A 17,177-nucleotide genomic window follows, 5' to 3' on the forward strand; every position below is an offset into this window, starting at 1 on the left:
CCACCTCCACATCGCCCCCCATACCAACCACGATCCTGTGTTCTGGCGTTCTACGGCATCGTGATCCATCCACAGCGCTTGTGGTGTCTGTTTCTATTCTTTCGCCTGTGTGTTTTGCGCTGTCTTATTTTTAAACCATGTGATCCATGCCACTTAGTGGCGCGGCCGACCAAGACGTCGACAATTGGTTATTGGCGTATGAGCACGTCAGTAGTTACAACAGATGGGACGACACTATCAAGCTAAGTAACGTATTCTTTTACCTCACCGACGGGCGAACTTCTGGTTTCGCAACCATGAGGCAGACCTACCATCTTGGTCTGCATTCAAGAAGAATTTTGCGGAAGTGTTCAGCCGTCCAGTAGTTTGCAAGCTCCGGGCAAAACAACGCTTGCGTGAGAGCGCTCAGCATGCCGAAGAGTCATAAGCGGCTAAGATTGGAAACATCCTGAAAGGTATCTCTGAGGACGCGTGTCAGATGCTCTGGGTGAAAAATCCTGACACCGTCAGTGACGTGATTAAACTTTGCCAGAGCAAGCACGAGCTTCGTAAGCAGCGCGCTTCTACCCGGTGGTCCGGTGTTAACGACGACACCATCTCTACACTAGCACTGGGCGGTTCTACTCTATCAGAGGGCAGCCCTTTGATTCAACAGATCAAAGCCTTCGTTCGAGAAGGGGTCACCCGCCAGCTATTCGTGGTCCCTCAATTACAAGATACTGGCCGCCTTGTTCCTAACATGGCTCCATCTTTGACCCCTACCGTACGGCGTGTCGTTCAAGACCACATCGCTGATGTCCTTCCACCCAGTCCCGTGCTCCCGCCCAGCCCCGTTCCCCCGCCCAGCCATGCGCAGGCGCAAGTAACAGCACCACTACGTTCGCCCAAGGTGCGACCAGGCCGATAATGCCAACCGCATCTGTTTCCTACCAGGCCGCCCCTTCCAACCATCCTTCGCCTTTGCCTGGGTCTGCACTCCATGTTCCTGTTCCAAGGGTACGCCAACGCCCCACAGATCCTTGGCGTAAACGGACAACCGGCCAATCTGCTACTCTAGCGGGGTGCCAGGCCAAATTGCAAGCCTTTGCCGCCAACGTCTTCCACCTTCTCGGGCTGACCTCTGGAACTACTCGTTCGACACCGACCAGACCTCGCCGAGAACTCCACCCGGTTCCAACTCTGTATCTCGGTTGTTAATAGAAACAGCGCGAACAGGAAGACACAAGACAAGATAAAAGGAAGCTACAGGACGAGCTTTTTAGCTTCATTTGTTTTTAACAACAATGGATGTTTACCAACTCGTCCAACAAAGTATCTTTTTAAGTTTTTTATATATCTGTGGCATAGGTCGGCAAAATCACGTGTGCTCACTCAGGCTCACTCAGACAAATTTTGTCCATCTGCGGGCTCATTCTCACGTAAACACACAAGGCCCGGACTCACTCACACTCATGAACTCAAACTCACACAAGCTGGCGACTCACTCAGACTCATGAACTCAAACTCGCGCATGATGACGACTCACTCGGGCTCACTCAGACTCATACCTAATCTGGGCTCACTTGCTCATTTCAACTCATGACTCATTCGAACTCACTCATCTCGACTCACTCATTTTTGACTCGCGACGCCACTGCACTCACTCACTTCGACTCACGACTCATTAAACTCAGACTCATCATGGATTCACTCATTTCAACTGACGACTCATCTGAACTCACTCATCTCGACTCACTCATTTTTGACTCACGACTCTTCTGCGCTCAATCACTTCGACTCACGACTCATCTGAACTATCTCAACAGAACTCACTCATCTGGACTCACTTATTTCAACTCACGACCCATTTGAGCTCACTCATTTCAACTTATCGGGACTCACTCATCATGGACTCATTCTCTTCCACTCTCGACAAACAACGAGTGACGGTCCTAAAGCTTCTATAGGTAGGCGGAAGGCAGTACAGAGAAAAACGCGAGAAATAAATAGAAAAAAAAGTGCAACATTGCAGTATTAGTCTGTTTTCTGCAGTAATGAACGAGTTGAAAGGTAACAGGAAAAGTAAAAACTATGGTAGGGATTATCTCTTTTAGCTGATAAGAGTACGAAAGCAAGGTCCTTTTAGCTATAGCACAGGCCAGGTTTTGGAAATGGCTATGGCCGATTCGGTTGTTGCTGTCTTGTCGGGCACAGTCAATAATGATTGGATACCAATCGTAAAGCTGAAACTTCGAAGGTGGCCTGGGCCAAATTCTGGAAATGGTCATGCCCAACTTTATAAATAACCATGTGTCGAGGAGTGTGAATGCAATTAGGAACTGATCGCGTTTGATACAAATTGGCCAAATCAAATTTCGAGGGTTGGCGTGTGTCACAAAAAACAAAATTTGGAGGTCACATCGAGTTTGCCGTAATCTAATTATGTTAAACGTTCATTTTGGTCCGAAATCGCCTGAGGTCCATCTACTGGGGTGAGTGGACCGAATTGGAGGGTGGACCCGGTCAAGTTTGGAGGTCACCATTTTGTTCGCCATAATCATAATAAATTGGACAGATTTTTACTCAAATAGTCGAGGTCAAACTTCGGTGGTGGGTGGGCAAAATTTAAGGTGGCCCTGGAGGTCACCATCGTGGTCGCCATATGCGAGTTATGTTGGACAGGTTTTGGACCAAATCGACCGAAGCAAAATTTTAGCTATACCAAAATGCGTTTAAATTACCCACGTACGTAGCCACGTATTTTTTACCTCCTACAACAGCCTACCCAATTAGAGCAACGGCACACAAAAAGAAATATCGGACAAGATTCTTGGTCTGTGGTGGTGAGCCGATGACTTCTTTCGCAATAAGAAAGAGCATTAGAAAATGTGGTTACACAATGGTCTCTTCGAATTTCATTAGCCTGATATTATTAGCTATGCACGGCTAGCCTGGCTCATTCGCATCGTTGTGCACCAATGAGCAGCTAAACCGTGAAATCATTTGCGATATATTCCGAAGTAAATAAACAGCAAAGGAATTGAACTATATAACCACCGCAATACAACACGCCAACGAGAACAAATGTTTGAATAAACCTGCATTAATCGACATAGTAAATATAATTGCGTAACAAAAAACATCGAAATTGCTTACGTGATCAGCTCACCAAGAACCTTATTCATTATTCGAATTATACAGGCAATTCGAGTCCGCTAGGATCTAATTAGCGACTTGTACCCATTACTCACTCGATCACTTCAGATCACGATTCTTCAACCTCTGAGCAAGAATTCATTTGATTTCATAGGAACTTTCTAGGTCGGACTCAGCACGACTCGGATCATAACCTGAATGCGAGTCCGTACTCACTCACGACTCAGATCATGATCTAAATTTGAGTCCAGACTCACGACTTAAATCACAATCTGAGTGTTAATCCAGACTCACTCACGACTCATGAAGATCATGATCTGAATGTGACTCTGAAGAGCTCTGGCGCTGTATAGTTACACACTTTCCTAATGCACATCCGGGGCTTGAGTTCACGTTCGAGCTTTCAGATAATGCACAGATTCAGTACTTGGATAACAGACGTGTGCTTCACGATGACCATACGTGTTGGTTTATATGACACGAGGGGCAAAAGGTGTTCTTCCTTACGACTCCGGTCATATGAAGTTAATCAGGAGGCGGCTAGCTGTCTCGTGATTACGGCAGGCATTGATCAAATCATGTCCGCACTTTTTAGGCAAGAGTGTCAACCTACAGACAGAGATTGAAAAGAAGTGGATATCCGAGGAGCATGCTGATATCTGCGGCTGAAAGCTGTTTGAAGAATATGCGACCTCGAACAAGAGAGAGTAAAGAGAGTGAAAAGAGGAGATAGGTTGTTGTCCTGCCTTAGGTACATGGCATCTCACATTCTCTTAAGAAGATCGCGAGCCGATTTGAAATTATAGGGTCGTGCTGCCTGCACCGAACAAGTTAAAGAGTATGTGCAGGAAGGTGAACGGAACGAGTGACACCAAGGAAGGATGCGTGCGGCGTGCTGCCCAGCGAACGCTTTGTCAACTGCCGCAAAGGTGTTGTGTACAAGATTCACCTGACATGTGGAAAGGCGAGCGGCTGGATTCATCTTGGTTGACTGAATAAAAACACCCCTACATTATTTACAAGTAATCAATCGCGTAGAACTCCGGATTGAGGATAAGCAGGAAAGACGAAGTGCAGTCCAGTGCCTTAAAGGGGATCAGGCTTGTGTCGAGAATTCGTTATTACAGAGCGTTTAAACGCAGGCGGTGTGAGACAGTCTTTGGGGAGATGATAATAATAATTAGTTAACAGGAAAAGAAATGCGCAGTATATTTCACACGCTCTCATCAGAACCGCGCCGTAAGGGAAGAGAGGAAGTCGGAGTTGTATCGCGTTACGATAAGACGTGGGCCAGCGTAAGCTGCGTCACTCGTGCCACTCGGCACAAGGCGCGCTTCTTATCATTGCCCTCGCCGATCGGGCTGGCCGGGGCCTATATAACAGAGCACGGAATAAAGGCTGGCCATTCGCCTTCCTGATGTCTGCCTGTCACTTCACCGTTCACGGAACCTTACATGGTGTCAGAAGTGGTCCCCCGTCATCGACAGCGCCCTGAACAGACAGAAGACTTCGACGCCAGGCTGCAAGGATGGAGCTTCTGAAACCCCCAGACCCACTTCGCATCACAGGTGACGTTTCCAAGAATTGGCAGCTCTTTAGACAGAAGCTGGAACTATACTTTACCGTAGTGAAGCCACATGACAGTCCGTTGAGCGATTCAGCAAAGACTGCGATGCTCTTAACTTTAGCCGGTGACGACGCTATCGAGGTCTTTAATAATTTTACATTCAACGAGGGCGAAAGCAAAGAGGACTATAAGACCGTCGTAAAAAAGTTTGACAGCTACTGGGGCGCACAGACGAATGAGGTGTACGAACGATACTTGTTCCGGACAAGATTCCAGGATGCAGGAGAAACCTTTGAGCAGTTTTCACGGGACGTGAAAAAACAGGCACGACACTGCAATTTTGAAGGGTTAACTGATTCCATGATCCGCGACCAGATAGTAATTGGAATCAATAATGAGACCCTCAGGGCAAAACTTCTTCAGGACAATCAGCTGACGTTGCCCAAAGCGGAACAAATCTGCAAAGCATTCGAAGCAGCAGCTGTTCAGAACGAATCATGGGGACAGAAAGAAAAACAGGTCGATCCTGTGAAGGAGACTCAAAAAGGAACAAGGCTGCAAAACAAAGTGAGGTGCTCGAAGTGTGGCAGAGAACACAAGGCACTCAACTGTCCTGCTTATGGGAAGACATGTAGAAAATGCCAGGGAAAGAATCACTTCGCCGTACGCTGCCGAAAACCAGCACAAGTTAGTGAATTGAGAGATGACAATGATGAAGACTTCGACATATTGGACATCTGCGTGGACAGCGTGGCAAGTCGACGGGACTGGATGGTTAAGGCAAACGTTGGTAATGCAGCCGTTTTGTTGAAAGTGGACACGGGATCTCAAGCAAACCTATTGCCTTACTCTGTCTACAAGAACATCAAGCCTACGCCACCGCTCAAGCACAGCAGTTCCACCCTGCGATCCTACAGTGGATGCACAATCAAGCACTTGGGCGTTATCAACCAACGCGTGGCTATCGGCGAACAAAATTGCAGCTTGAAATTTTTCGTGGTCAAGAAAGGATGTCAGGCGCTTCTTGGTCTTCAGGCAGCGGAACGGCTCGGGTTGATTTCCCGAAAAGTGGATTCGGTGATAAAGAACAGCTCCGAAAAACTGCTTGAAGAGTACAGCGACATTTTTCAAGGCACCGGGTGCGTCCAACGCCAATACAAGATGGTGCTCCGTGAAGGTTCCGTCCCAACCGTTCAAGCCGCTCGGCGTGTACCCTTGGCACTGCGGGAGCCCCTGCGCCACGAGCTGCAACGAATGGAAGAGGCTGGCATCATAACAAAAGTCAATGAGCCAACGGACTGGGTGAGCCCTTTAGTCATTGTTAAAAAGAAAGACGGAAAGCTAAGGCTATGCATGGATCCGAGAAAGATTAATGCGTGCATAAAGAGAGAACATTACGAGATGCCGCGGAGGGAAGACATAGAAGCAGAGTTGGCCGGCGCGAAAGTTTTCAGCCGTCTAGACGCAAAAGCTGGCTTCCATCAAATCCCTCTTGACCATAAGACTTCGCCCATTTGTACTTTCGCAACACCATTTGGGAGGTACCGTTTCTTAAGGCTGCCATTTGGCATCTCTTCCGCGTCTGAAGTCTTTCAGAAGATATTGAGCGAAATCTTCGAGTCGCTGCCGGGTGTGCACGTTTACGTGGATGACATTCTGGTATGGGGAACATCAAGGGAGGAGCACGATCAACGCATAAAATCTGTATTTGAAGCATCGGGGCTGGCTGGACTCGCACTAAATGCAGAGAAGTGCAAGGTTGGAGTCGAGGAAATCGAATTTTTAGGCGACATAATTTCGAAAAAGGGTATAACGCCTAACCAAGCGCTCGTCAAATCCATAACTGAAATACCTGTTCCATCAGATAAGAAGGGAGTGCAACGTCTACTCGGCGTGGCAAATTATTTTTCGAAATATATTCCTTCTTTGGCACTAAAGACCCCGCAGTTGCGCAGTTTGATTAAGCATGACGCAGTTTTTGAATGGACTCCCAACCACGCGCAAGAATGGCAAGAAATCTGCAAATGCCTGAGCGAGGAGCCACTGCTTGCAATCTTCGACCCTAGCAAAGAAACAAAAGTGGCGTCAGACGCGTCACGGAATGGTTTGGGCTCGGCCCTACTGCAGCTTCATGGCGATAACTGGCGGCCCGTGGCGTACGCGTCACGAACGCTCACTTCAGTTGAGCAACGTTACTCGCAAATCGAAAAAGAAGCCTTGGCAGTGGCGTTTGGCTGTCGGAAATTTCACTACTTCATCTATGGCCGACATATTATTTTAGAGACCGACCACCGACCCCTGCTTGCAATCGCTGAAAAATCAATTGGGGACATGCCACCAAGGCTTCAAAGGTTCTTTTTGCGATTGCCGAAGTACAATTTCACTATGCAATATGTTCCAGGAAAACGGCTCCTTCTGCCCGACATGCTGTCACGAGCCGCAGCAGCCACTACAGAAGATGACGCAGCAGGTGAAGGTGACATCGAAATCCATGCTGTGAGTACGGTGAATGCTTTCGTGAGCGACGCCACGCTAAAGCGGCTTGTGGACGCCACTGATAATGACCTGTACCTTTGCTCAGTAAAAGAAAGTATTTATGCTGGAACACGCGTACAAGGAGAGCTGAAACCTTTCGCCAGCGAACTTTCCGTAGTCAAAGGTATCGTGCTAAAAGGCAGCAAAGTGATAGTGCCGGCGAGCATGCGGAAAGAGATGCTGGAACGCATTCATGAAGGCCACATGGGCATCAATAAATGTAAAGCGAGGGCACGAAGATTTGTGTTCTGGCCTGGCTTGAGTGCACAAATCACTATGACTAAAAAATGCGCGGTGTGCAGACGTCACGCGTACAGCCAACCTGCGGAACCATTGCTTATGAGGCCGGTACCAGACTATCCGTGGTATAGGGTTGGCGTCGACATATTCCAGTACGGGGGAAAATCTTATCTGTCTGTGTACGATGCTCTCTCAAATTTTTCCAGAAGTCGAGGAGCTCAACGACACGTCGTCGGCGTCAGTCATAACAAAACTGGGGGCCATATTTGCAAGATATGGAATCCCGATGGAAGTGTGCACCGACAATGGGCCCCAGTTCGCCAGTCGAGACTTCCGCCTTTTCGCAAGCAAGTACAACTTCCGTCATGTGACATCTAGTCCACACTTTCCCCGTTCCAACGGCTTAGCGGAGAAGGGAGTACAGATAATCAAACGGATTTTGAAGAAAACAATGGAAGCGGGTGATGATTTTTCTCTTGGCCTCCTTAGTTACAGGTCGACTCCTCTAGAAGATGGACGGTCTCCAGGAGAGCTGTTACAAGGAAGACGGCTGAGGTCAACTTTGCCAGATTTCAAAGACCAAACCAAGACGGTAGTACAGAAGCATGTTCAGACTGATCATTCACGAGGCCCACTTCCACCCCTTGAAAAGGGCCAAACTGTCAGATTCAAAAAGAAAATATGGTCGCACAAAGCGAAAGTTATCGCCACAACGCACCCAAGGTCGTACAAAATCTTAACCGAAAGAAACAAGGTCCTTAGGCGGAACCGGCAACATCTGCTTCCCACAAGCGAGCCTTTCAATCCGGAGGCACTTGACTACGATCTCGAGGAAGAAGCTGATCACCGGACCACACCGCCTGCAACAGTTCCTGAAACTTCGAGCGCCACTCTTCCGGCTACACCACAAGCGCACACTCCTCCCCCGAGACGATCCAGTAGGCAGAGACGACCTCCACAGCGCCTTCAGTACGACAGTAACTTTAATCAAGTCACCTGAAGTAATGAGTTTTTTTTTGTTTTTTTTTTCGAGAGAAAAAAGATGTATCGCGTTACGATAAGACGTGGGCCAGCGTAAGCTGCGTCACTCGTGCCACTCGGCACAAGGCGCGCTTCTTATCATTGCCCTCGCCGATCGGGCTGGCCGGGGCCTATATAACAGAGCACGGAATAAAGGCTGGCCATTCGCCTTCCTGATGTCTGCCTGTCACTTCACCGTTCACGGAACCTTACAGGAGTGAAAGTAGAAAAAGAGAAAGAAGAGCCGCAGTGGAGGGCTACGGTGCAATTTCCACCCTTTGAGGATCCCTAACGTGCACTGGAATCGCATGGCACACGAACGCCTCTTCGGTTCGCCCCCACCGGAACGCAGCCGCCGGAGGTTGGGTCTTCGCGAGCCGCACGTTTTCTTGCCACCTTCCAAGCTGATAGTCCTGACACTGAAGTGTGGCGGCCCCAGTATTCCGAGCCTGTACACTGGAAGCTTGACGAGCCGCCCGTTGGTAGATTCTCGCCTGGGAAAGAGAGAATGAAGCATTAATTTCAGAACCAGGCCATTTTTTGAGCCAGGTGCCTGGCATGCTACAATTAGAACGCTGCTGGATATAACTGCTTTGTGGAGCCATCGGATCCGCTAGCACTGTTCGTCTGGGTAGTATGCGGACAGAGCTGCCTTTACCTGCGCGTAAATTGTATATGATGTTATGAGGTGTAAACCTCATGAACAACCCATGCTGAGGGCTTGCTCTCCGCTGCTCTACACGCTGCAGCCTTGACCCGGGCACAGTGTTCAGCAAGCTTTCCATTTTCGAAACTTTTGTCGGTGTTTCGGCCCATACCCGAAAGAGGCATTATGTTTATAGTTATTCAGACTGCTGTAGAAGACATAATATATGTTTCTGTTGATGCAACGGCCGATATTTCAGAACGATTTATAGTTGGCTAGAGGGTGCAGATGTAAGATAGAATAAATTCTGGATGACACTAGGCTGGCCAATCACTTCAATGTCAAACGTCACGTAAGCTCACTTTATTGCGAACCAAAATTAGAGCGTGGACATTTATGTACTGGGATGCGATTTGTGACTGAATTGGATGGCTCGACTGACAACCCCCAACGATGTTCCAAACATGACCCCCGCGACTGTTGGCTCTAAACTGCTGTCGCCCTGACGGCTTTTTCGCATGCTTCTCTACTGACGGTTCTCTAAAAGTTAGCCGCACCTTCAGATTATTACGAAGTAGAGTTCTCGCGCTCTTGCTACATCTCGCGGAGCCTGCAGGTAAAATTTTGCGCATGGAGAACGGTATTCTTTTTATTACTGTATGTTTACTTTTGGTGGGCAGATTCGAGGAGAAGGCGGATTGCGTTTACACGTGTCCATGTGGTGTTTGCGGCTATACTCTGCTAAACTGTCTGAGCACCGTGTCTGGCATCGGCTGTTGCCGCCTGTGTTCTATCGGAAGATGAGGCCTTCACTTTACTACATGCTCGCTATCAACAGAGGCCGATGGAGTGCACCGACATCTTCCTGTTGGCGTTCCCGTCATTCACCTCTTAGGGGGTAGTTCATGCACTCGTGCGTAGCGGCCACATCATTGCGGATGACCGTGTGGACGGCTTGTAGTGTGCATGAACCTGTTTTAATGCGCAGCATAACTTGGCTCATGCGTGGCATGAACAGAATATGTATAAAGAATGTGCGCTCAGTGGCTGTGTAGCTCACATCAAGTCTAATCGCACTCGACTAATTGTAACTTTCAATTAATTAACGCTACGGCATCAATTTATGTATCATTGGATAGTTTATATCGATCACGATCGCTGTACACTAATCCACATCTAGGTTAATAACAGTTATTAGTCAGTTGTGGTCAAAACTTTGACTTCAGACTTAGAACTTCAAGTTAACATTGAAAAGCTCTCGACTAGCAGAATCAAAAAGCAGATGCTACACCAAGCAGAAACGGTCTAAAACAGAGCTAACGCTGGTCAAACTCGGCTAAAAGAAAAAAGGAATAGAAGCGAAAGTGATGCACTTAATGCTTGCGCATTCACATCACGTAAAGAGAATTGAGTGCCGCGATATTTATTTATTGATTTATTTATTTGCTACTGCCAACTTCCTCTTGGCAGTTTCAACCGCAGTCAGGGACTAGCGATTGCAGTCAAACTATGTCAGCCTAAACCGGCATGCACACCGTGATCGACCCCTCCAACTTTACGGCAGAGTTGAATGGTGCCATACCTGAAACGCTTATAATTTTCAGGAGAAAACCGTACTTGACTCGTAGCGTCCCCACAATGTGTCCACGGCAAAAAGATGCCACGTGCTTTCGCATCGAAAGATTGGCGCAACCGTTCTTTGTGCAGCGAATTTAGCATCCATCTGCTAATCAAAATGTTTTGTGATAGCGACTAGAACAAACTAAATATGCACCTCTAATTGTTTGCCGTGCATGCTAGATGCGCGTGTCCACCTAAAATATCAGACAGGCAATGCCCCTTCCTTTCCTCAATTGAAAGCAGCTTTCATTTCCAGGAAGGCACATTTTGCCAAATTCCCGCCATTATCCCAATGAAAATCCACCAAAAACAACCATCCCAGACCATCCTAAACATTTCTTTCAGGTGTCGTTAGACTTAACCGTTAAATCCCGCCTTATTTCTATTTTTTGTTTTTTTCAGACCCTCGGCTGCCTATTTTTTCAAATACAGCAAAATTCTTATCTCACGTCTCACTTCCGACATTCACATTTCTCGACTTGCTGCAACCTTATAGAGCACTTATGTGGGTCTAGATGCAAGGCCACATGAAAATCGCATATCATGGGCCCAATCGCTGTAATTCAAGTGGTTGACAAACACGTATTTAAGCTAACGTGCCGCTAACGTCCAGCGTCATAAGAAAATAAGTTTTCCGAAAGGCTCGAATAGCGATTGTCGAAGAGTTGCTTCACTCTGGGAAACACGCACTCCGGCGGAACGTTTTCTGGGGGCAAGAATAACCTGCATTATTCTCGGAAACGCAGGTAGGAAAACAAGCTGGCCTGATTCCAAGAGGTCTGTCATAGTGTAGCACTTTTTTTTTTCGCTATGTATATTAGCCGTATTAACGACGCCCTTATGTGTGCGCCAGGTGTTTAAATTACCTATTCTTATATTTTCGGTTATGTTTACTTGCTCATGATGTGTATACTAGTATTGTTATTCCTTCCAGCTGAAATCATGTGGTCTCTAGAGAAAAAAACTATGGCCTTGGAAAATTGCCCTTGTGAGCTGTTTGCTATCACGGCGTCGAGGGCGTCTCTGTACAGCTGTGTTGAGAAATGCAGGACTTCTCTCGTAAAGCAGAACGTCTTGAAGACCTGGCGCAATGAGTCATGACCACAGCAAGCGTTCAATTACTGTCAACATCTGTGCACATTTTAATCGATTCGAGAAGCGAAAATCATATGATTACCAAGATATTATACATTTAATGCCAAAGCTGGAGGCAGTTTAAAGACGGGCGTCGCACATTCTTTTTTTCCCGATATACCCATGGCAGGAGCCAATCACCTCGACTTGATTTGGCGCTTTTAGGAGTAAGAGAAATTTTATTTATTTCTTCTTCTTATTTTGCAAACACTGCCACATTTTGCAGCAGGCGTTAAGCAGGAGTAGACATTTTGTTAAAAACCTTTAAACAACAAAAAAAGCGTTACAACATAGATGGACGATGAAAAAAGACCGACAATATATTGATAGTCCGCAATGGATGCCAACTACAACACGAAATAGATTGATAAGGAATTGATAAAGGCTCCTGAAGCTTCGCAGAAACAAAAATGCTTTTTTCAATTAATTATAGGCGCTTCAATTTTGGTAAGAAAGATTCGACAGTGAGAGATCGCTCAGCATCAGAAGGCAGAGATTTCCACTGACAGACAGTTCTTGGAAAAAAAAACGAATGTTTGAAGACTTCTGCCCTGCAATTGTATTCCTTTGATTTTTTCAACGGTATCCTTGTCTAGCTTGCCCTGTAACAAGCTTGACATATATGCTCCTATTTATACCAAATTTACTATTGTAGACTGAATGCACGCGTTTCATTTTATCATAATACCATCGTAGTTGTAAAGGTTCTAAATTAGCTTTTTCTACGAGAGCAGTTTATATGGTGCGCCAACTGTAGGGTCTGTGAATGAATCGGGCTGCATTTTTTTATTGATTCGAACTTTATAATATTAAGTTGAGTGCGAGGATCCCACAGAGCAGAAGCATATTCAAAAACTGCTTTTATAACTAACTTGTATTACAGCGCGAACCACAAGAAGGGACGACGACAGACAGAGTGAAAAGAGCGCTGACTTCCAACTGTTTATTATTCTGATATGCCACGCATTTATACACATTTGAAGTTTCAGCAGGAAAGAGCAGGAAAAGAAATCAGCATGAAAGGCATAGGCGATAGGACAAGGCCCTAATCACCATCGATCCAGATACTTCAGCTCTTTCTTGGTTAGTGCGACTGATGGCATGCTTACACACCTTTCCTCTGTACGAGCAATGTTCACCGCCTCAATTACCTCCCTGACACACTGATCATTGTGTCGAGCAACGATTGTGCTTTTTTGGAACTCAGGTACGCATGGTTGTCTGTGGCAACGTGTAGACTCATCGCCACAATTACGACAGTGCGTGGGCCCTGGTCACCATACACCTGCCGGTTTGTCCAATGTATTCGCGTCCGCAGGACAACGGAACGCGATCTACAACACCTTCGTCGCAAGTGACAAACTGATTCTGTTGTCTAATCATGCACGATTTTTTCTTTTTGCTGTAGCACGGGTTAGTTTTCTTGCATAGAACTGATAGTTTGAGAGGGGCCGAAAACACAACGTCAACGCCTGCGCGCTTTCCAATCTTCTTCAGGTTGTGGGAGGTCTGGTGGATATACGGAATTACTGCTACTCTTTTGCGTGCATCCGGGCCTGTCACGGCATTCTTTTCAGATTGCCGGACTTGTTTCATTTTCTGGAGCAGGCGCTCGGCCACAGAAACTACAAGGGCCTCCGGGAACCCCGCGTCAGACAGGCGTCTATTTTGCAGGGCTAGACTTTCTTTAAGCATATGGTCACAGGATTTATTCAGGGCATTTACAAAACAATATTTGACAACGCTGCGTTTTACAAGCTTCGAGTCAGCAGATAAAGCGGGTAATAAACCTTTTTTCCCCCGTGGTTCATACCCTCAACAAACATGGTTATTATAAAACTTTAGTCTTAGCTCCAAAAATCTAATGGAATGGTTGTTGGGCATTTCATGCGTCAAAATTAAAGGTGATATAGCTTCGCTTGAATGTGTCAAGCACGTCTTCAGTTGTTACATGAAAATCAGCATTGGTATTGTCAATTATGATTGAAAAGTCATCTACAATTCTAAAGACTTGGACAACACTTGTACCTTCGAGACATCTTTCAATTATTCTGTCGTGCATGGCTAAAAACAGGTCGCTAAAGACCGGGGCAATACATGATCCAATGCATACTCCGCGTTTTTGCAGGTAAAAACCTTCGTCCCAGGTGGCAAACGTAGATCGCAGGTACACTTCAAGCAATTCTAGAAAGCCACTACCATATAAACCACAATTGTTCTGGAACGAAACGGCACCCATCCTATCAATGGCCTGTTCAACACATGACAGCAGGGCATCATGCGGCAAAGAGTAAAAAAGGTCCTTTATATCTATGGAAAAGGCCGATACATTTGCAGTCTCATGCTGCCGCAAGTATTCAACAACCTGTTCAGAGTTCCTAACAAGGAATGGGTTTTCAATTGTTAGCATGGCCAACTTATCCTGCAGAAAAAGAGCTAAACATTTCTGCCACGTTTCCTTTTCTGAAATAATCACACGAAGTGGACAGCAATCCTTATCAGTTTTTGCGGAAAAGAACATGTCTAAACAAGGTTTCTCCTTGTCCTGAATTTGCTTGACGAGTGTTTGTAATCCTAACCGCTTGCACAGTTTTTTTGCCACGGCCTTAGCTTTCTTTAGTTTTACTTCGCTCATTCTATTAAAATTGCTCTCGATAGCTTCGGAGGCTTTCTTCCGGAAGAGGTCATGCGGAAAAACGGCGAAACCACCCTCTTTATCCGCCGTAAGAACGCAAAGTTGGTTGTTGCACAAAAAGTCAGAAACAGTTTTCAACGGTACAGTGCGTCTTGACCTCACTGCGCACTCGAGAACATCCACTCCCTGGGATATACAGTTGCTTTTCTGATCTTCCGATGCGAATCTTGCAACTTGTCTGACCGTCGCCAACATTTCCGGCGCATTCTTCCTAGGTTCGACAGCACACTTCGGCCCGAGCTGTGAGTCCGTAGAATATCCCCCGGAATATCCGCGTCACCTTCGATGTGAACAGGATTGCAGGGCCTCACCTCTTTCTTGACGGGCTGAAGAGCTTGAAGCCAAGGTAGCAAGACATGCCAGCGGACCTCCGTTAACTGATCGATGTTCCTACGGCAGTCCTGCCAAATACGTGCAGCCGTACAATAGGAGGCAGCCCTGTTCACTTGCACAAACAGGTATTCCCTGTAGAGCCGAGCCTAGAATAATAAACAGTTGGAAGTCAGCGCTCTTTTCACTCTGTCTGTCGTCGTCCCTTCTTGTGGTTCGCGCTGTAATACAAGTTAGATATGAACCAACTAGCCAAGTAACCGTTCTGCTTTTATAAAGTTTTTGTAAGCTATGAGTTTTGTTTCCTATGTAGACATCTGCAAAGTCCTTTTCATGAAGCCCAGTTTTTGCATAGCTTTTTTTAAGCATAAGAAACGTGCTCATTTCAGCTGAGTTACACCTAAGTACTTGTTGCTATTAAAGGACGACGGAAGGTGGCCATTAATGGAATATGGAAAAATAAGGGGTTTGATGTTGCGCATTATTGATATGGATGCTGTTTTCTTCTTTTTCTTTATATGTACCACGTCGTGCTCCGGCTTTATATTTTGGCTAATTTATTAATTAAGTAGAGATTGGTCATTTCAACTTTTTTTCTTGCTCGATGAAGAAGTCATCAGCAAAAAGCTTAACATTCACGGGTACTTTGGTGACAATATCATTCATAAAAATTGAAAAGAATACAGGCCCAAGAATTGACCTCTATGGAACACCTGACTTCAAAAACATAGAACCAGAGCACACTCCGTCAACTGACACACATTGATTCTGAGAAAAAGTAATGCGTCAACACATGCAAGCAGTGCCTCATTCCTAAGGATGTGTTTTGTTTTTAATAATAGTTTTGGGTGAGACACACAATCAAAAGCTTTTTCAAAGTCCAAGAAGCTAATAACTATCTGGCTCAGTGGGTCTGTTGCTGCAGCGAAGCCATGCACTGACTAAATCAGTTGCGAGACCGTAACCCCCCCCCCCCCCCCCCTTGCGGAAACTGTGCTTGGCGAGGATCGATCAGATTGTGCTCCACCAGAAAAGCAGATATGTGTTTGAAAATTATCTGCTCTAATATTTTGAATCTTGCGCACAAAAGCGAATTTGTGCTTTACGACGGAAGAAATGATTTGTTTTCCACTTTTGGTATGGGTGTACATTTGGTGTACTTTCAGTCATAGGGTAGGCTGCTTGGGATAAAGATGTTTGTAAAATGACAAATACTTCGGGGATCACTCTCCTTATCTGATAAGAAAGTGTTTGGTATCTCGTAAATTCCTTGTGCCTTTTTTGTGTCAATGCTCACTGAAAGCGATTTATTCGACGGAATATAACAATCATCGCCTAATTATATTTTGGTTGCATTTTTTGTTTACTCACATATATATTCAATGATTTTTCAAGAAAACGTTTTATCGCTGTTCGGAGGCCTAAAAAATAGTAAGATTAAGGGCACCTAAAGATATCTTAACAATAACGCACTCGATTCCAGATATGTCAGGCAGTCTGACGACTTGCAATGAAACATTAAATAGGATGATAACTCCACCACCCCAAGAATGTCGATTTTTACGGTCGATGTGAGAGCCTAGTGGTGTCACTTCAACATGGCTGATTTCAGGACGATATCAAGTGTCGGTTATATTCACTACGAATGGTTTATGTACTAAAATTATAATTCCAGATCATCCAATTTGTTCAGTAGATTGCGCCGATTCATGTTCAAACATTCAAAAGGGGGGTAGTATCAATTCATTGATTCGGTGTTTTTTAATTTTTTGCTAAGATCAGGGAGTGTTTTACCACAGGGGTTCTTTTACTTGTAGTGCCGTCCATAAAATAGCTCACTCTCGCTTTTGTTTTTATCGTACACCAATTCAACAAACATTGCCTCCAACTTTCCTGATTTCAGACGTCTGCCCCACATTTTCTTTCTTTTCTGTAGCGTTGTTGCTGAGAAGTTATCTAATACCAAAATACCGTTTTCTTATAATTCAAAGTAATTTTGCATCGTGCTCAAATTTTCGTGATGGTCGATGAGTTTTAGAATTACAGGTTTACTGTTTACCGATACGATATATTCTTTGTGTTGAGCAAGCAGTTACGCTTAGGTTCTTTTAAAATACGCCCTTAACTACCTTTAAGGTAAGCGTCTGTAGCGTCTCGTCGGCATTTTCAGCAAACCATAAGACTAAAACGTTATTTCTTCATAGAGGCCTTCCAAGTCAGGAAGTTTTATTTTTTTTTTTTCGAGTTTCTAAACA

The 17,177-nt window shown here is 45.6% G+C and overlaps 1 protein-coding gene across 2 annotated transcripts; it reads left to right on the plus strand.

Moving 5' to 3' along the window:
* The first annotated feature begins 4,406 nt into the window (after positions 1-4,406).
* LOC146187495 (uncharacterized) lies at positions 4,407-8,706 on the plus strand. Of its 2 annotated transcripts, XM_084607719.1 has the most exons (4): positions 4,407-6,004; positions 7,104-7,198; positions 7,684-7,824; positions 7,967-8,706. In XM_084607719.1, the coding sequence occupies exons 1-4, from the start codon at positions 4,664-4,666 to the stop codon at positions 8,475-8,477; spliced, it is 2,088 nt and encodes a 695-aa protein (XP_084463845.1). In that variant the 5' UTR covers positions 4,407-4,663; the 3' UTR covers positions 8,478-8,706. The 2 variants fall into 2 exon arrangements, with proteins under 2 accessions (XP_084463845.1, XP_084463846.1); XM_084607720.1 differs by having other exon boundaries at positions 7,684-8,004.
* The last annotated feature ends 8,471 nt before the right edge of the window (positions 8,707-17,177 follow it).

This window comes from Amblyomma maculatum, chromosome 6 (genome assembly GCF_055883805.1).
Source record: "Amblyomma maculatum isolate TAMU_Amacu chromosome 6, ASM5588380v1, whole genome shotgun sequence".
Classification (NCBI taxonomy): domain Eukaryota; kingdom Metazoa; phylum Arthropoda; class Arachnida; order Ixodida; family Ixodidae; genus Amblyomma; species Amblyomma maculatum.